The sequence below is a fragment of the Micropterus dolomieu genome, linkage group LG07 (genome assembly GCF_021292245.1).
Source record: "Micropterus dolomieu isolate WLL.071019.BEF.003 ecotype Adirondacks linkage group LG07, ASM2129224v1, whole genome shotgun sequence".
Lineage (NCBI taxonomy): Eukaryota > Metazoa > Chordata > Actinopteri > Centrarchiformes > Centrarchidae > Micropterus > Micropterus dolomieu.
This window is the reverse complement of record NC_060156.1, coordinates 7,293,299-7,313,983: the sequence shown is the minus strand read 5'-3', so window position 1 is coordinate 7,313,983 and position 20,685 is coordinate 7,293,299. Positions and strand designations below refer to the sequence as shown.

Below are 20,685 nucleotides of genomic sequence, written 5' to 3'. Positions count from 1 at the left end.
GCCTCAGCATGGGGTCCCTGTATTGAGGAAGCCTCCATGGATCTCAATGGTACTAGCTCCTGGAATGGGACCCCTACCTGTGCTGTGGGTGTTCAGATCCGCAAAGTCAGCTGCATGAAGATGAACACTGGACCTGTCACAAGTAAAAGGTACGCTCTCTCACAAAGCACCTCTTAGGCATCTCAGTTCTACTGTAAATAGTGGCAATGCAAGACTCTTGCTTTTCTATGTTAAAATTGAGATGTTTTCTATGTGGTGGTATGGTGGTGCAGTGGTTAGCAGTTGCCTCACAGCAAGAAGGTTGTGGGTTCAAACCCTGGAATAGGTTAATTGGTGACTCTAAATTGTCCTTAGTGGTTGCTTGTCTATGTGTGGCCCTGTGATGAACTGGCGACCTGTCCAGGGTGTACCCTGCCTTTTGCCCCGATGTCAGCTGGGATTAGCTCCAGCCCCCCGCGCGCAGGATAAGTGGTTGACGATGTATGGATGGATGTTTTCTAGGGCAGCATTGTGAGAGCTCACAGAGTCTGTTGGGTGGGGAATCATTGAGTTGCCTCTTTCCTTTCTCCTGTTTACCTTTGGATGGTGTTAAGCCAGATGTGCTTACATGTTGGTTGCATTACTGTAACACTTGACTCTTCTGTGTTGGCTTTTGTCATATCAAGCTTTGTGACCAACCTGGTAAACATTGGGCAGGTGTTTTTCAAATGCTTTTAAAATGTTTTCACTCAAGTAATATGACATTTTCAGCTCACCAACAATCAGCCTATTCTGAACATAGTTCATGAGAAGAATTATATTTCTCAAACAAAATTTGTGTTCTTTAGTCTTTATGCCAGTATAAGAATGGCACTTTGTAAAATATTTTTTTTGTTCCTCTATCCCTATCTGACACTACTGCTTTACTTAGTTTTAGATACCAGGAAATGGGTCCCGAGAGAAACGAATGGTAAATGATTGGTGAGAAGTAAAAGAGCTTTGTAAAATCTTGGGGAGGAGTTGAGAGGTGATCATGTTTCTCTTACAGAAAAATCATTTAAGTGTTAAGATTCCGAAAGCGTCTTACTTGAAGATATATAGTGCATGCTTTTACTTACTGACAAATGACCCAGAGGACTTGATGCATTGAAATTATATCCCCAGAGTTTTGTACATTGAGCTCTTATTTTGTGCTTTCTGCCTGTGTTTAGGATTTCTTTTTTTGTGAACCTGAGATTCATTCTGCTTATGCTCCAGCATTATCTACTCCTCTTTCAGCAATACAATATCAAACACTGCTAAGGGCTTTTGTGCTGTCACTGTAATGATGTTATAGCCCACACCAGGAAGATAGATTTATAAATAATTCACAAAGTTTGCCCTTCTTTAGCTCAATATATTATTGACAGGGCTGTAAAGTGGATTATGGAGGCTTTTTTCTTATGATTGTCCTATCTCCCACCACAGAGGCATTAATGAAAGCTGTCATTTCTGCTCCACCAACAGATCTTGCCTGTGCAGCATGCTGTGAATTCAATCACTTCTTTGCTATTCATGTATAGCTGCACAGTGTTCATTTAATAGAGCAGCACCTAACACAGCCCTGCATGTTGCTAATTATCATAGTTGATTTTGACTGTCAGTTACTGGGCCTTTCTGCTGTGTGTTCCACTGCATGTGCAGTATGTAAGACATGATCAGTATTTGACTGTGTCCATATAGAACCGCATATATTTGGCATAACATCGCAACCCTTACTTGATAAGATGAATTACCAGAAGACAGATGCGCTGTGGTAGGACAGAATATGGCTATATCGGAGTTCAGACTCGGCCATTTCCGTTTCTTTAACCCCTGTTTATTTTAAAATGTGTTTGAAATACAGAAATGTCCTTAGTATTTCTAAACCATTCCCATCTGAGGAGCAGATGCTCCCTGAACATATTGGATGTTATGCTACGTGAGAAGAGCCACTTCAGTCAGTAAACATTTAAGTGTTTCATGCTTAGCAATAATCTCCGCAGTGAGCAGTGGCTCAATGCAAGGTTAGTGGGTATCAGTGCAGACCCCTCGGAAAAAACATTTGATTGATTTTTTGTTTCATTACTTATCCTCTTTCTCATATAATGAAGATAAAATGTTCATTAACAAACTAACGCAGTTGTAGCAAGAGTTTAACCTATGACAATGTATACATGTGTTTTTCATAATAACATACTGTATTGATAATTGAACATTATAAAACCAACTCTCTTTAGACTTAAAAGGCCCCCAAAATATTGACAATATTATTTAATATTTAGCTTTTAATTATTCTAAATTAATTATTAACATAGTTATTAACTATGTTCAGAGTATACAAAGTCGGTGCAGGGCTGTAACAACACACTCAAATAAATACTCAAACACTAATTTTTGAAATGGGTATTATATTGCAGTTTTAAAGAGATAGTCAACAATGTATGAAAGACATTTAGTGTTCCCAACCAAGTCACAGTTGAACTCCATGGCTTTGACTGTAAGCCTGATTCCCTCATTCTGGGCGTGCCACACAATATTCCCCCAGCTGCTCCATTGCATTGCCATGCCCTCTGGCACGCATCACTGCAAAGAGGGAGAAAGGAGAGAAGGTATAAAGCTGGGGATGGATGGATTGTATGTATCTTTCCTCCTTATGCTTTGGCATACTTTGATCTCACTCCTGTGCGTGCTGACTTTCTGCAGTCGGTATGTGGCACCACGCTGCGTCTCTAGTGAGACCTGGATCTGTTTTTCAGGCAAGGAAGTCAGTCATTCTGAAAAGAAATTGGGATGTCTCTGTGTGTGTGTTAGTGTGTTGGGGAGGGGGGGGGGGTCTGCTTGTTGATGAAGACATCAAAGCTTATGACTTATTTGAAATTACATCGCTGCATTAATCCGCACCACTTCAAGGTTGCATGACACACAAAATACAACACAGCCAAAGGGTTTGTTACAGATATGTTATGTAAGATATGTAGCAGCCTAAACAGAGAGGAATTATGTGGTTATTTTTATTTTAAGACAAAGAAATTGGTAAGTCAGTGGAGTGCTCTTTAAAACCTGGTAATGGTGTCCTTGGCGTGGCAGGAGTGATTCATTGGTAAACAGTTTGCATATCCTCACTTTTCTCAGGTTTAATTAGGAGCCATGCTGTGGACTTTGATTGATTTTTCCTCCCAGAACACTCTGTCTCCTCGGTGGCAACAACAGACTACTGTGGCGGCTCTGTACATGTATATGGGGAGATAAATGCACTCACCTGGTTGTTTGAAATGATCCTAAATTAGTTTCCCCTATTTTCAGCTACTCAGTCCTGTTAACAAATTTTGTAGGTGTAATCCATTCCATGTATTATTATGTTGTTCTGTATCATTCCACAAAGACAAGTACTCTTAAGTATTTATATACTTTTATTATACAATATATTAAATAATGGAAGTGGAATAAGCTTAAAAACCAACAGAGACATATTATCACTTCATGAAGTTGATATGATTATGTTATACGCTAGCAAATTAATTAAAAACTGTATGTACGCATCCAGCAGACACGTTAATTATGATAGATTTAAATTCATACCTGATATTTCTACCCTGAATTCACTAAAGTGGTCGATAAACATGCCCCCTGGAAACGTTCAAAAGTCTCTGAACTCCTATCTGTTTTTAGGCAAAGGGATAAAGAATGGGCAGAATTTGGTCAGACAAGGGAAAATGTTGTTTGTGAAAGTAAGTAAGTAAGCAAGTAAAGTTTATTTGTATAGCACCTTTCACAGATAAAAACCACAAAGTGCTTCACAGTAGAAATGCATAAACAATTCATATCAGCATGTCTAACCCTAAACAATTGTGGATAACTCAGATAAATCTGGTGTTAGTCTGTTAAGAGTTGTAGGTTTTATCCAGTTTATTGCATGTGCACTGAATCAGAAACTTGTAATTCTTATTGTGCCTTGTTAAAGTAATTTTTTCCTTACCAAATAATTCCTACTGAGGTCTGCAATGCTAGTGTTGATTTCTGAGAAAGCAGTGTTCTTGATGGGATTGAAACCATACCCACATTGGCCAGTTTTTAAACAGTCATTATCTGTGTTACCAGCTACAATATATGGAAATGTGTACTCCTCTCTATAGAGGTGGTGACACGCTTGATCACAATAATTATAGACCTGTTTCAATTATTTGTTCCATTACCAAAGACATTTAAAACCAAAGGGTCAGGTGAAGAATATTTTTGGGGATTACTTTTGCGATCCTTTGCAATAGTTTTGCGTTCTCTCGCAGTACTTTTGTATTCCCTCGCAATACTTTTCTTTTTCCGAGACATAGCTGTGTCTATTTCCGCTCAGCTGCTCGCACCGCAACGCCCCAGTATGGATCAGCTTATTGAATTTTACTTTGAACCAGGCATTACCTATGCTGATGTAGTAGTACTGCTCAATAGGCAATGTTGCGTAATTAATCACCACGATGGTTGCTGTGATCGCCCCAGGGATAAGAGCAACGCTGGCCCAGCTTGGACTTAAGGATGCTCCTGGTTAATGTCCTGTCTGGTTGAAATGGGACTACCAAGCAACAGGAAATCAGAGACTGTTATGCCCACATCTTTACACAGACCTGCACCATCTACATCCCGAATTAAGCGAAAGGTGGGCGCACCATGATCGCTGTCAGTACGCAAGACTCCGGCAAAAATGAGAGGAGGCGGGCTCTGTGTTTAGATCGGTGATGATAAAATAAAGCAATGTGTTGTTACGCAATGGTGTAAATCACTCCAATCTCCTCCATTAAAAATTAAAGAGACTTTGCAATCATTCTGCAAACTTGTCAGCTAACAAGCTACAAAATATTATGCAATGGTTCTTGGTTCGACATAGAGCCTTGGCTCCAAACTCAACTCTCTGATTGCAGCGTGTGATGGTGATACATCCTTCCAGAAAGTTGATAAAATTAAATATTTGGATTGATGGGGTTGACTTTGACTTTTAAACTACACATTATAGCACATTATAAAGAACCTTAAGTTAGGTGTTGGTGCTCTGCATTGTACCAGATATAGCTTTATATTTAATGTCAGAGAGAGACTTAATTCATAACTTATTTTTCAGATACTGGACTATGCCAACATTATTTATCAAAATGCTTCCAAAACCCATCTTCTTACTCTCAATGTCATATGTAATAGGCTGTGCAGGGTTTTTTTTATTTTTCTTTATATCACCTTCTTTTTTAATGCATTGGTGTGTTTGTTTTTGGACCCCTTGAAAACAAGATGATACATTTAAATGGTTTCATCTTGAAACAGTACATTTGATTGCAATTTGACAAGGTGGATAAACTTGTAGTCAGCTTGTAGAGACCTCTGTGCTGGTCTCCAACAACTCCTGAAGAAAAATATCTGGCTCAGCTAAATGCTTGGATGGAAATCCAAAACGGACTAAAAGGCTCAGCTGAGAGGAACTGCGGAGCTGGGTAATAATTCTCTGTGGGTTCATCACCATGAGCCACCCCTTTCACATTACATTCTTAATATAAAACATTTTTACTATTGCAGCTTTAAGATAATTGGGTTTTAAAACTGTCAATGTATTATCAACTATAAAATATAGCCACTTCAGTATTTTTGTTTTCATAGAGCTATTATTTATACCCTGGGAAGCAACTGAATGTGTGAGAAAACTGTAAATGTTTATATTTGTCCATCTTTTGCCTGAGCGTGCAGGCAGGGGGACATGTAATCAATCATGTTTTCTGTGGGGAGATGTGTGATGTCAAGGACAGGGCAGTTGTTTCACTGCACTGTCCTGGTACCAGCAAGACTCCAGATGTAAATCATTCATCGCCTGGGGGATGAAGATAATTTAAGACCACTTTTTGTTTGTATGTTTAGGTGTTCAGATTCTGCTCGTCCAGAAACTGTCCGGCCCTGTTTGCTTCCCTGCAAGAAAGACTGCATTGTGACACCCTTCAGTGAATGGACGGCCTGCCCATCAACCTGTATGCCAGGTAGCTATAATGAATTTCTATGAACTCAGCTGCCTGTCTAATAGCTCCACAATCTTTTGAAAATGGCATGATGGTAATGGCAGACTTAATCAAAACCTAACACACATTAAATATGTAGAAATATGTTTTTGTCCTAAGAAATTGTTGTTATGACAATTTCCATTACTGTTTAATCGTGTAGGTAATTTTTTAAACAGAAATTTAAATTTACTGGTCCCAGTTTCGCAAATGTTGTCTTTGGCTTCTATTATAGTAAATTTTATATCTATAGGTTCTAGACTGTTTGTCAGACAACAAAAGCTATTTTAATATGTCAACTTGCATTTTAGTAAGGACAACTTCATCAAATGCTTTATGAAATACTTTATTGATGCAGTAGTTATTTTTGGCAGTGTGGCTCTGTTCTGGGACCCCCTTGCCTCTCCACATGCCTACGTGGATATATATATGGTATACATGTGCATACATGGATTGGCAGGGGCAGAAAGAGCAGCAGCAAAGACCCCCCAGGGTACAGAACAGAGCAGCATCATTAACACAGAATACATTGATTGGTCAGGAATAGACAGGAGGAGCTGAGGTGGCGGTGGGTAACGAGCCGCTCGCAGAGAAAGCAGCACGGGTAGGCAGGCTAGGGCAGCTTAAATAAGGCACCTTGTATGGCTTTACCAATGAGTGCTTAGAGGGAAATCAGCTGAGCTGTCAGCTGATGTAGCCTGACTTGATGTGGGTTGCTATCTGGGATTGTGAGCTGAGCTTGACTGTGTTGCCTTCCTGAACTAACGCTATGCTTGATTTTTGGAAATTCTTTATTTTTTAATATTTTATAGATCAATTGACTGATCAATAAATTTAACAGTTAGGTGCACCTCTGCACAATATATACTTAAAAATATGTATATAGTAACACTATCAAGACATAGATGCCAAAAGCATCGTATGGTATGAGACACAGGGATATGTTATAGTTTATGCCACCAGAGACATGTTTAAAAGAGTATCCATACAAATATGTTCTCCCTTGATGTTTCTAGTGTTTCCACTGATTACATTTAATGACAGTGTTAGCTGTCCGTTACATTAAGCTAACACATAAGAAGAAAATGGATTTTTAATGCATTTAAATATGTGTAGTTTAAGTATTTTGGAAATCAAAAAGAATGTAATTGTTTTTAAAAGAATTGAGCTGGCATCTCGCCTCTGTAAATATGCTGTAATCCGTTGGGTCAGCTGATGATGTAATCATTTTCTTAACTGCAGTTCAGTAATTAGTGTTGTGTAATGAGCCTTGGAGCCTGAGCCAAATGAAGCCATTATAGTGTGGTGTGTCCGAAAAACAGGCTGCAGTGAAGTGGAGGACATCACAGCCACAAGGGCAAGCTAATCAGGATCAGATCAACTTTGAGACCACTTGGTTTTTAGCCATCTCTTCAAGATATTAGACTGCAATGGTGATTTTGTGTCGCCATTTATTTGGTGTCCCAGACATTATATGTCAGCCATTTGTCTCAGTATCATTTTCTTCCTGCATTCATTTAAATTCAACTGTGCAACTAATATGCCACTGAACTCAGCCTTTTTGTCAAGATTGTGTTTCATGTTCAACAGATAATACTACTGCCGCCACACAGTCTCGATACAGGACTATCATTCAGAGGTCTGCTAATGGAGGTCAAGAGTGTCCTGACACACTGTATGAGGAGAGAGAGTGTGAATCACTTCCTGTATGTCCAGTGTATAGGTAAAAACACCATTTACAACCAACCATTCCTTTCTTATTCGAGGATAAATGATCTTCATTTATCTGCTGTATAATACCTCAGAGGTGAGAAGAAAGTGCAAGGTCCATTAATGTTGTTAAATACTTGTGACATTACCTTTTATAATGGCGTTACTGTCGGATACCATGGCGCTTAACACAGGCTTTCGTGTTGCTTACAGTGAAATGAATAAATATGGCTGCAGTTTTGTCTCAATGAGGCAAAAGTTATTTTAAAAAAAAGCTAAATTAGATGACTGAAAATGTAGCCACAGCAGCCTGTCGAAGCTGCTAAAGTAAGAATAAATATGCATGTAGAATATTGGTTAATAAAAAAAGCTAAATCTAAACAAAATTCTTACATGGCAGGCTAACAACATTCTCACTAGTGTTGTTTATTGGACAAAGTACATGGCAGTTTTGGCTGTATACAATACTTCAGACAAAACATTTCAGTATAGTATTATGATGATGTTGAAGTCTAAAGTATTACTTTGGTATAGAAACTACGTGTCATATTTGGTGTTCGATACAGCACTTGACACCTTTAAATGAAAACTGATTTGTAGTAGGCCTATCTAATACAGTACTAACATGGTTTTTAATACTGGGGATTCAGTTGCATGGTGCTTCCTGTGTGCAAATGTGGATATGCTGCAGTTGCCATATCCTTCACAGATTGTTGATATTGAGTGTCAATAATCAATTAATCATTTAAAGCTTAAAAATACAAATCTCCTCAAAGTTTTTTCTCCGAGATTTATTCAAACAATTCACATGGCCAGTACAAAAAAGTTATACACTATAAATGATATAGAGGTATGGACTGCGAATTTTCTCAGTTTCTACCTGATTTTTAAAGTAAAGATAACCATTCACCCACATTGCACATGTAATGCTGTATATTACATGTACACTTATTAATGTAAATACCATTAGAAAGTATATACTAACGTATGTATGTGTGTTTACTGTGTTCAATTAATTTGTGATTTTATATACAATCTAATCTTTCAAGCAGAGTAATATGTCTCAAATGTATCACTTTGTGCAGTCACTTTGTCCAGCAGTGTTCTCTCCAAATACCAATTAAGTTAGAAACTTGGTTTACACAAATTTAATTACGTAAGATTTTTCTTTTCACTGTAGCAGGAATTATGACACACATAGAGGTTGCATGTTGGCTGCATGTGGTCCAGATCACCATTTAAAAACCAAACACAGGGAAACTTCTGCCTGTAAATGAAGCTGCAGTAACACTAGGCCATCTCAAAGTCTTTCTGTCTTTGTGTTTCTATGTAGGTGGAAGACACACAAGTGGCACAGCTGTATTCTGGTTCCAGATTCGATTCAACGTGGACTATCTGGACCAGGAGAAGCCTGTGGAAATGGTTTAGAAACAAGAGGCAAGTGTTTCCTTTCTTTCCTGACCTATTATTTCTCTAAACATGTCAGCTGCTGATATATCACCATTTTAAGCTCTGCTCTTCCATCTATTTACTATCCTTATTTAATGAGACCTAATAGTCCTTTCAGAACTGGTCCTTTAACAAGCAAGTGATGGAAACATAAGACACAGAGGCAATTTGTCCAGAGACTGTAACGAGATGAACCTTTGTCTGTTTTTCTTTATGATCTCATCACAACACTGGTTTCTCATTGATGAATGCAGCTAGTCAGATGGCCACAAGCACAATTTAGCAGCAGGTTAAAAGAACAATCAGCCTTGTTACATGCATACACATACAGTGTGGGCAGACACACACACTATAAAGTTTTTAAAAAACTGTTTAGGAACCTGTCTGGCTCACACAACAGTGCCCTACCAATAGAGTTTTTGATGCAATTATAAATATGTGCTTAATGGTTTGAGCCCTTGAGGTCATAAAGTTTGACACTGAGAGAGTTTGCATTTCATAGTCTGAACAGTATCCATATCCAATAATGTAACACAAAACTTCGAAATCATTCTTATCCACAGAATTAAACTTTGTCTCTTGTGACTTTGTTTGTTTGTTTTAAGTGAACCTTCGTTTCTCATTTGTGCAAATGTCTTCATTTGCACAAATGAATGTACCCACTGTAAACTTTTTCAGTGCCATGTGTTTTTCTAGCAAAATACAAAGGCCTACCACAGCGGCCTGGGTTCGAAGCCAGCCCACTACGTCATCCCCTCCCTCTCCCCTGCCCTTCCTGTCTCATTTCACTATCTCTATCAAATAAAAGCAGAAGAATTACATTCATCACATACTATATAATATGGGGATAAAAGCGTGGGCTGTACAGTAATTGCTGTGCCATTACTCAATGCTTTGAACAGTTAATACATACAGTATTATACAACTGCCATATATGATACGCTGGTACTTATATCACAAATGGTTCTTTTGATACTTTGATAAATCAGCGCCTGTAATGAATAATGTACTTGAACATGTTATTGGTATACTGGCCAGTATTTGCCATGTTTGACATTATTTACTATTTTGAGGTTTAATTTTCTTATTATTATTATTTTGTTACTTTGTGTGTTTTATCTCTGTTAAACTGTGAGTGAAACTGCTGGGCATGGCATTATTTCTGCTTAATTAGGAGGATATTTTCCACTTTTACCACTTGTGCTTTGATGATTGTCTGCAGTGCGTCCCATATTGCAGAATTACCTGTATCATGATATAATCATTATTGTTGGCAGCATATTATAAGTATTGTATTGTGTGCGATTACCACCCCCAATTGATTGTGCTCTGCGTGTATGAACATGCTTTTTGGACTCTGCAGGTTTGTGTGTACGGTCCTTTGTGAAGAACTGTGTTTCTCTGAGTAGAGCTATGAAAACAACTGCCACTGGCTCAAATCGTTGAAAAGCCAGAGTGTTAATTGGATCATTTCAGACCCGTTTAGAGGAGAGAAAATGCCCCAATAAATCCCAGAAACGGGCTGTTCTATCTAATTTACTGATGTGATTCAAGTGGCTTTTTGTGCTGTCTTGAGAACTTTCTAGTAGTTCTGCTCTCACCATTGCTCCTTTTTTTTTTTTTTTTTACTTGGCAGTATAATTATGACTGGCATTTCTCAAGTGAATGTCTATGACTTTTTGGTGAGAAAAGTATATGTAGTGTTCCCAGGTTAAGAGCAAGCCTCATTGACCTTTAGAGCTTCCAATTTGAATATGATTGGAAAATGACTGAGCTAAATACCTGTGACATTTCAAAAACTGAAGTATGACTTTGGAATTTGCATGCGGTAGAAATACAGAATTTAAATATAGATTTTAAGCAACAAAGAATGTTTCCAGGGTTTACTTTTACTCAGTGAATAGCTGAACGAATTCAAAGAAACAGACATATAAATGTCAAACTGGGGCATAATTAGGACATAATAATTGGGAATAGGGCCATATTGGGGCACGGAATAGGGGCATATCATAGATTTAATAGTAGTAAGTTATAGCAAGGACCTTTAAAGATGCTACTGTGCCATGCCAGAGCTCCCTTTATGCTATCATCATCACCCACGCACAACACAAAGTATAATACAATCTAATTTAGATCACTACTGATGATATAATAAAGATGTAGCTTTATTTCTTTTTGTTGTGTTCATGTAATTACTAATGATGATTTCAACACTCATGTTATGCTTTATTCATTTTCTTTTTTCCCTTATGGAACACTTTTTTCTGCTTTTCTTTTTTGCTTTTTGAAATTTGGATTTCCATAACACACATTTCAGTTACGCTCATAATTAAGAAATAAATAAATACATATATATATATATATATATATATATATATATATATATATATATGTGTGTGTGTATATATATATATATATATATATATATATATATGTGTGTGTGTGTGTGTGTGTGTGTGTGTGTGTATGTATGTATGTATGTATGTATATAGTATATAAATATATATCTGAGGGAGCGTGCAATTGGCATGCTGGCTGCAAGAATGTCCACCAGTCTCTACCATAAGCCATCTCCAAAGGCGTTTCAGAGAATTTGGCAGTACATCCAGCCGGCCTCACAACCGCAGACCATGTGTAACCACACCAGCCCAGGACCTCAACATCCAGCATCTTCACCTCCAAGATCACCTGAGACCAGCCACCCAGACAGCTGCTGAAACAATTGGTTTGCATAATCAAAGAATTTCTGCACAAACTGTCAGGAACCATCTCAGGGAAGCTCATCTGCATGCTCGTTGTACTCCTCAGGGTCTCGACCTGACAACTTCTCACATTGAAGAGGAGTCAACCAACATTCCACACGTCACAATCAACAACCTGATCAACTCTATGTGAAGGAGACGTGTGAGGCAAATGGTGGTCACACCAGATATTTACTGGTTTCCAGACCCCTACGGACCCCACCAATACAGTGAAACTATACATTTTTGAGTGGCCTTTTATTGTGGCCAGCCTAAGGCACACCTGTGAAATACCCATGCTGTCTGGTGATCAGCATCTTGATATGCCACACCTGTGAGGTGGATGGATTATCTCGGCAAAGGAGAAGTGCTCACTAACACAGATTTTGACAGATTTGTGAATAATATTTGAGAGTAATAGGCCTTTTGTGTACATAGAGAAAGTCTTAGATCTTAGATTATAATTTTGTTCAGTGTATTTTTTTTCTTAACAGTGTGTTATTTTCCATACATATTTTCCATATGTATTCACTGTAGCTGCTGTATTCACATAATATAGGATGGGTGTATGATGTGTTGTTAACTTCAAATATTTCTCTTTATTGGGAAACTCAATATTAACAAGCATGTTGTGCAGCATTATCATGTCAGACGTTCATCCTGTTTCACTCCAAAATATAGTTCAGCTTTCACCTTCTCCTCTGCAGTAGTATCTTGTGGTAAAGATGCATATGTTATATTTAATATTTTTAAAGCCGTATACAAATAAATGTTAAATAGCTTGTATCACTACAAAATCACTAGGGCATTTACTGTGGAAGCCTATAAGGGATTTATATTAAATTATACAACATTATATTAAAATGATCATGTAATTCCTCAATAGCATTATAATTTTCCACATATATATGTGTGTGTGTAATTTGAGTAAAAACTGAAATTGCAAAAGTCCAATTCAATTTGCATTTTAATTGTTGTACGGGCATTCTATTACCATATTGCAGAAAGCTTTTCTGGCAGAAAGGCCTTATTGCAAACTTCTTTCATGTACGTCCAGTTTTGTAGGTAGAACTTGTATATGTTGATGTACAATGAAGTCACTAAACGAGAATTTGTAAATGACTATAAGATTAGTTATTATATGACTAATATAATATTGAATGAATCACTACACATTAACCAACACATTCTCACAAATATTACGAATATAAAGAGCTAAGTATCCTCATTATCCTTATCCTATCAGCCATATGTTCTCTCTGTTGACTCTCAGCATAAAGTGCTGCATGGTAACACATGATAAAGACAGTCCTACCTAGCAGCACTGCTGTTTTTGGAGTGTAATTACGTCTGTCTGTCTTCTGGCTAGAAGCAGCCAATGAAAGTGTTTCCTGTCTGACTGCTAAGACATTGGCTCTGTGTACCACAGCTCAGGCAGGCTGATTTCAGAAGTTACCAGAAACAGATTTCCTCGAGACACTCTCTTTTCCGCTCCTGCCTCTGTACATTCATGGAACCATACAACTCGGGATAACATTTTCACTTCCCCTTTGCCTCTGTCTATGCCGCTTCATGCACTTCTGCATCCGTTCCCTATTCGCATGTTGACTTTGTTTGTATTCATGCTGCATCCAAAAATCTCTGAATGAGAGCATTTCAACACATTTGCTTTGGAAACTGTGGTTTGCATCTACATGAGGTTGTAGATGTAAATGCAGCTAGCCATAAACTCTGCATTGTATGTACTGTACTCAACTTTGTTTAACTCTTAATTACAAGTATTCCTATAGTAGTTTTTGTTTTTGGTATCATCAGTAGCATTCTGGCTGAACTAACACTAACTGAAAGGCAACGCCAGGCAATCAACCACTTTAGAAACCTGTTTTACCTTGAGGTAAGCATCAGGCTGCCAGGTTGAGAATCACAGAGTGTTGGTTTTAGAAGTTATACCTGGGAAACTGGTAGATGGCCAGAGATGATGAAACATTCAAATCACAGTTACGCAATAGTTCAAATAGCAGCAATGGATTTTCTGCCCAGACAGGACCAGTGAGATACATAGGTTCAGTCATGTACTGTATGGTTAGAATCAGGGCCAAGTTTCAGACACAAGCATGCGAATGGGTTTGTGGTTTACAAAGCCAATATGCCCTTGGCCTGAGTAAATGCTTCCTCCCATCTCAGTGTGCATGTGGCCCCATGTCAGATGCAAGGCTGCATGGTTAATGAATGCTAATGTCTGACCAAGTGCAAAATGAGGTGAGGGTTGTGGTTCATACGCTGACTTGACATGACAGGGGTCACGGATAAGAGGCGTTAACTACATATGATGAGATCTGAGAAGATGAATTCTAACCTTGCTAAAACGAAATCTTTCACTAAATAGAACAGGCAACTCGGGAAAGCACGTATGAAGTTGTAACTTCTAGTGAGCAATGAGCTAATGAATTTCTTAGTGACTACAACACAATGTGTTTCATTTCAGCCAACTTGTGGCTCATGACCAGCTGGATGTGCTATTTTCCCTCCCTGAGTAGAACTGGAACTGTTTTGAGAAATTATTCAATAGCAAATGAGTCATGGTGATGATGTTTTGCTGCAGGAAAAATGTAACTTAATGGCCATGATGAATCCAATCCCCATCACTCTTCACAAGGCATCACATAGATAAAAGGTTTATATGTGGATGCCACACCTAAAAGCAATGTTAGAAAGCATGTTGTGGGTGGGATTAATAAAAACTATAAAATAAACTGTAAACTTTTTTTTTAAGATGTCCATTTACATAAAGGTCTACAACATTACCACAAAAAAATATGGAGTGTGACGAGCCTCTTCAAAGCTTGTCCTTTTAACTGCCCCTGAAAAATATTCACCTTTCCAAGTAAATGTATAATTATAGATGATTCCTGTCAGTGGCTTCGATACTGTGACAAGGATTGTTAATATTTGTGAGAGGCGATGATGTGAAAGGCCACACAAATGGGCTTGGGCAACCAGCAGCTGAAATAATTATGTTAAAAATGGTTCAAAGTCAGAATGTCAGTACTTGGAGCGCTGGCCTCTGCTAAAAAAAGACACTGGGGATGACAGAATGGGGTTGTCACTGGTGGAGTAGGTTGGGTAAGAGAGACTATTCTAGGTAAATGAACAGGACTTAATATCAACAGGGACATATAATTATTCTCACAGTGGAGCTAATTGGACTAATACTGTTGCAGCTATTATTGATTAGTTGTTTTTCAAACAGGTTTGTGAAAAGGAAAATAAGATTCATCTTTGAAGTTTCATCATAATGCCATCACTCTTTAACCCAAATACATACAGTAAAAAGATAAATAAGCTGCTATGATCGTGAATGTTACATAAAGCTACTTTAATAATAGCAATATCCCTAATATCATATCCCTTGCAGTGTCTTGTATGTAAATGACCATCCCACACATTCTCAGCATGTAGAAACCAAACAGTGTCAGAGGGCAAAATTTAAAAGTCAAATAGAAATCAATAAAATGCATTAAAGGCATGTTTATATATCAGTGAATCCTCAAAGATGGTGAGGCGAAGAGGGAGGAGAAATGTCCTTGCTTTACTTAAATCCCAGGGTGTCCATGAGGAAGCAATGGATTCTAACAACCTGTGTTGTGTGTCTGTCTGCTTTTATTTCTTATTTGAGGAAGCCACAGTCCAATCAACTGCTCCTGTTCAATCAGTGGCACATCAGAAAGCTACAGAGTCCCTTTCTCCACCTCCCTCTCTCTCCTGAGGCAGCAGACTCACACACAAGTGTCCACACACATACTCTTGTCCTTTGTTTTCTTTTTTTATTTAATTTATTGAACTTACTCAGGTTGGGTCCTTCGCTATTGCCTCATTCATGTTGCTGCCCGCTTAGCCTGAGCCACAGCTACACTCACACTTCCACTCACCGAATGATTATGCGTCCATGCATAAGACGGAAATATCATTGTTGGAAATTAGGGCAATAATTCCCTTCCCACCTTGTGGCTCTGCTGATTGTTGTAATTCATTTGTCTTTATCTGGGAGTATTTAAGTGTGCCACTACATTACTGTCACTATTCACATCCTGCAGAAATGAAGCAGTCTGTGTTAATTTTTCTTTTCTTTTTTGTAAGTATGATGCGTGAAATTTGAGAAATGTGGCATGTTGTGTGTGTTCTTGTGAGAACCATATCTTAAGAATACTAACTACTGTAAAATTCCTTCTAACACCATATGCTCCCTCTGTTGAATAGATGATTAGATTTAGTGGTGCCTTGCTGCATATATTTGCATACTGATGAGGGTTCCTGTGACACAATGTCTTTGCTTTATGATATGTATTTTCTTAAGATATTTATGTGAACATATAAATATTTGCTTATAGATGCACTTTTTAGCTTTATCTTGTTGTATAGCAGGTGGTGACTATTATACCAGTATATTGAGCAATACGCTGTCTGTTTTGTACTGTAATAATTTATCCAACTGTTGGTCAGGCATAACCTCCTATTTGATGTCTCAGATGCTGGTCTTATTTTTGTATTTCTGTGTCGTTTAATAAATTGACCTGCTTGGTCCAATGAATGTATCATAAGGTTCAACCTGCAAGTCGGGGACACAAAAGATCAAAATTTCCATCTCTGAACGGATATTTAATCACTGTGATTTTGAAAAAAAAACATAAAGCAATGGAGTATCTTGCCAGAGATTAGCCCTAGCATCTTTGTCCTTCTTGGGGGATTACATGTTCAATTGTTTTTGTAAGATAGGAGTCTCAGTAAAACAAGAACAAGAACATTTTGTATTTTTTGGCAAACCTTTGCTTTATTATGTACTGGTTCTGATTGACCCTGCCTCCTATTTTTAATAATTTGTATTAAAAACTGTACTTCCCCCCCCCTTAACTAAAGCTGCTCTGCTCTGCTAGCTCTGTCTTTCCTGACAGAGTAACCTTGTGACTTTGACAGTTTTCATTTTGATGTAAGAGATATCAAAGGATTGAAAAAAACGCCACATTGGACTGAAAGTCTGCTCCCAGTTAATTGAGTGCTACATAAGGTGTTTAGTAACAGAAATTACCCATCTGATCTGGCTGTGTGTGCTAAATAATAATTCTTTCAGTACTAGGTTGTGATGTCTTTATTCCTCTATCCTCTACATACATTTTGTATATATCATTCTGTCAAAATTATTTAGCTTTCACGTTAATCTGTTATTATGAATGCCTTGTTTTTGTTCAATAAATCATAGTTATCTGAGGAAGTCTGATAAAGGTGGTGTGCTTGAAGGTTGAATTAGCATTTCACTAGATCCTAACATGAAAGCTGCACAGGGATATTCTTTATGGCTATGACTTACTTGTTCTGCAGCTACCTTTTCTTTTCTGAGACTATTCAACCAAACATTTTTTAAAAATGAATTAATAGATCCAGATTTCCCTCCCTGACCCTGTTCAGACAAACTGTGAATATAAATCTGACCTAATGCTTAATTCAGGCTTATTCTAGCACAGATGACTATACAAATAACTGTTGGGAGATTTAAAACAATACCAATGACTGAACGCTACCTTGGTGAGATGTTATCTGTTATGTGTGCATTGTCTGTATAATTGGAGTGACATTCTTGCCTCCCCCTGTGTTTGCAGGAGTCAGTTGTGTTGAGGGGAGCGGTGAGTCGGCCAATATGACAGAGTGCCTGCGATGGGCTGGCCCCTTGCCCCTTCAGATCAGAGAGTGCCGGGTGGCTTGCAAGGATGACTGCACTCTAACTGCATGGTCCAAGTTCTCGGAATGCTCTGGATGTGGAAGCTCCCGCAGTCGCAAGCGCTCACTCACAGGTAAACACTTTTTTAAAACAGATTGAGAGACGCAAATATCACCCAGGGCAGTAGTTTCATCTAAACTTGTGGAATAATTGGATCCGTAGGTCAAGGCTTTTCATGTTGAACGGAAAATCTCAGTCCCTGTTAACACAGTACTTTTTACTACGAGTAAAATATGCTTAACGCGACACATTGGTAACTGTTTATCTTGCTCTACATTTCCAACAGCCTGTGCCACTGCTCAACACAGCCAAATGGAGACATAAAGGAGTCATCTCCTACACTCATTTCGAAAGTAACCCAAATACATTCCTTGATTTTCTGGGTTGTTTGTTGTCGTTTCAGCGTATTCCTCATGCCCTGAGAAGCCTCTGCACTTTGACATACATGCTGCAATCCAGTCCAACTTCTTTTCCTGTTCTGGTTCTGTGTTACTGTCTGTGTTACTTTCTACTGTCCCTGTAGTGTTATGTCAGGTCTAAATTAGGTCTCTTACAGCTTGCAATCCGTTATTTCAGTGCAGATGGCAAAATCTGAATTACATGCTCTGGTTGCAGACCAGGCTGTATACTATTTGTCTTCATGAATATTTGATCCGATGCCGGAGGGGTTGTAGTAAACATACCCTGTCTCCTTCTATAATGCTCTTAGAATCCAACACATGGAATCAGCCTTAGCTCAGTGGTGGGTTTTATTTGGGAATAGTGTGTACTCATGTTCAGAGGGTTGTAATGGTCATAATAGGTCAATATTTCAACTCTTTTATGCCAACTTTAACACTTGCTTAAATTTTTCTGTCAGGTAAATTGATGGAAAACGAACCCACTGTGGGTCTTAAGCTCTTGTATGTGGTTAAGGAAGTTGGCAGCTTGCCAAGGCTTCTGCTTAGATAATACGGCGATGTTGAAAAGCCTCTTTGAGCCATATTACAGTATATTCTGCGTGTCTAAACAGAAAGGCCAAAAGGCAGTTTAGCAAAATGCTCTTCAGTTGTAGTGCATGTCTCGTGGATTTCCTAGAGGTGGAGAGAGAAGAAATCAAATCAACTGAAGTCAGCATGTCAGTGGATTGGCAGAAGTAAAGGCTGCTACATCTACGTTCATACAGAGAACAATGGCTAACTACCGCGAAACACAACAGCTCTATTATTGATAAATGGAAATAAGGTTGGAAATTGACATGGTGGTGTTCATGCAAAGTACACAACACAAGGAATATAATTCTGTAGTTGGCATGAAGCACATTATGACAGGCGTTCCCAGAGTTTTGTATGTATAATTTTTGTGTTGTCATAATTTAACATCCTCCCTTGCATCATACCTGTTATTATTCATAACAGTGTGTTTACAAACAAAACAAACTAAGGGCTTGAAAGGAGAAAGATATAAAATGAGCAGCCACGCCTCACCACTGTGTACTTTTTTGTCAGCTTCTGATACCAAAACCTGCCCCTTCTCTTTCACACACACGCATATAATTGGATTGGTACTATACAGATTTGATGTTACACCTCTGACTTTAAATGTCTCACCCAGACACCCATGCAGTTGGCAAGCTTTGCGTAGAGTTTGGATGTTGTCTGTGTGTTTGACTGTGTTTTCCCACTGCTGCTCAAAATACTGTATGAGTCACTTGAACTGAAGTCTGTAAATTGACCCACTGGTTTGAATAAGAGCATGCTGTTTGTGTGACATTCTAGACATATTAGGATAGCATGGGTTGTTACCACTGTCACTTGTCAGCAAGAATGTTCTGGATCCACAGGGCGAGTGCAGCCTTTCTGCGAGGGATTTGCAGGTTCATCCCATGCAGGTTTTGTCCAAAAAGTGTTCCAATTCCCTCCCACAGTCTAAAGGCATGCAGATTAGATGAACTGATGATGTCCCATAGGTGTCTATTTATTTTCTTTATTCATTTCATTCAAACCCACGCAAACACTTTATGTTAGAGAGTGACCATAGCATAGACTCAAAAAAAAAGATTCATTCTCGTAAAAAATACATTTGTGCCCCTTCTCCCTCCTGCGCAGTATAGGCAGTTAAGAGAATGGATTGGTGTTAGCCCTGCGATGAAGTGGTTAAATCAAAACTTGTGGATCTATTATAGTAAGTGACGCGTACACTGGATGTGCTGTCTTCTCCGCCAGGGATCGCTGTCTTTACTGATACAGTGGGGGAAAAAAGTATTTGACCCCTTGCTGATTTTGCAGGTTTGCCCACTTACAAAGAATGCAACAATCTACAATTTTAATCATATGTACATTCTAACAGTGAAAGACAGAATCCCAAAGAAAATTCCAGAAAATCATCATATGAATTTATAAAAATTGATAACCATCTGATGAGGAAAAACAAGTATATGACCCCCTACCAAACAGCAAGTATTCTGGCTCCTACAAGCCAGTTAGTCTTTCTTTAAGACACAGCCCCAATCCCAACCAATTATCTACATCAAATACACCTGCCTCACCTCGTTACCTGTATAAAAGACACCTGTCAACACCCAAACAACCAGCATCCAACATCACCACCATGGGCAAGACCAAAGAGCTTTCTACGGACATCAGGGACAAGATTGTTGATCTGCACAAGGCTGGGATGGGCTACAAGAGAATCGGAAAGCAACTTGGAGAGAAAAGATCAACTGTCGGTGCAGTTATCAGGAAATGGAAGAAGCACCACACCACCGCCAACCTCCCTCGGTCTGGGCCTCCACACAAGATCTCGCCTCGAACGGTGAGGAATCATCCCAAAACCACAAGGGAGGAACTGATGAATCAACTGAAGGCAGCTGGGACCACAGTTACAAAAGAAACGGTTGGTAACACACTACGCCGTCATGGATTGAAATCCTGCAGCGCACGCAAGGTCCCCCTGCTCAAGAAGAAACATGTACAGGCCCGCATGAAGTTCGCCATTCACCACCTGGACGACT

At 38.7% G+C, this 20,685-nt stretch overlaps 1 protein-coding gene across 2 annotated transcripts in view; it reads left to right on the top strand.

Annotated features, from left to right (window-relative positions):
- thsd7ba (thrombospondin, type I, domain containing 7Ba) overlaps positions 1-20,685 on the top strand; it is a 156,908-nt gene that overhangs the window by 89,497 nt on the left and 46,726 nt on the right. For both annotated transcript variants that reach the window (XM_046054354.1, XM_046054353.1), the window contains exons 10-14: positions 50-149; positions 5,890-6,005; positions 7,614-7,746; positions 9,067-9,170; positions 17,575-17,766. In XM_046054354.1, the coding sequence (XP_045910310.1) occupies positions 50-149; positions 5,890-6,005; positions 7,614-7,746; positions 9,067-9,170; positions 17,575-17,766 (645 nt within the window). The remainder of the gene's footprint in view (positions 1-49; positions 150-5,889; positions 6,006-7,613; positions 7,747-9,066; positions 9,171-17,574; positions 17,767-20,685) is intronic.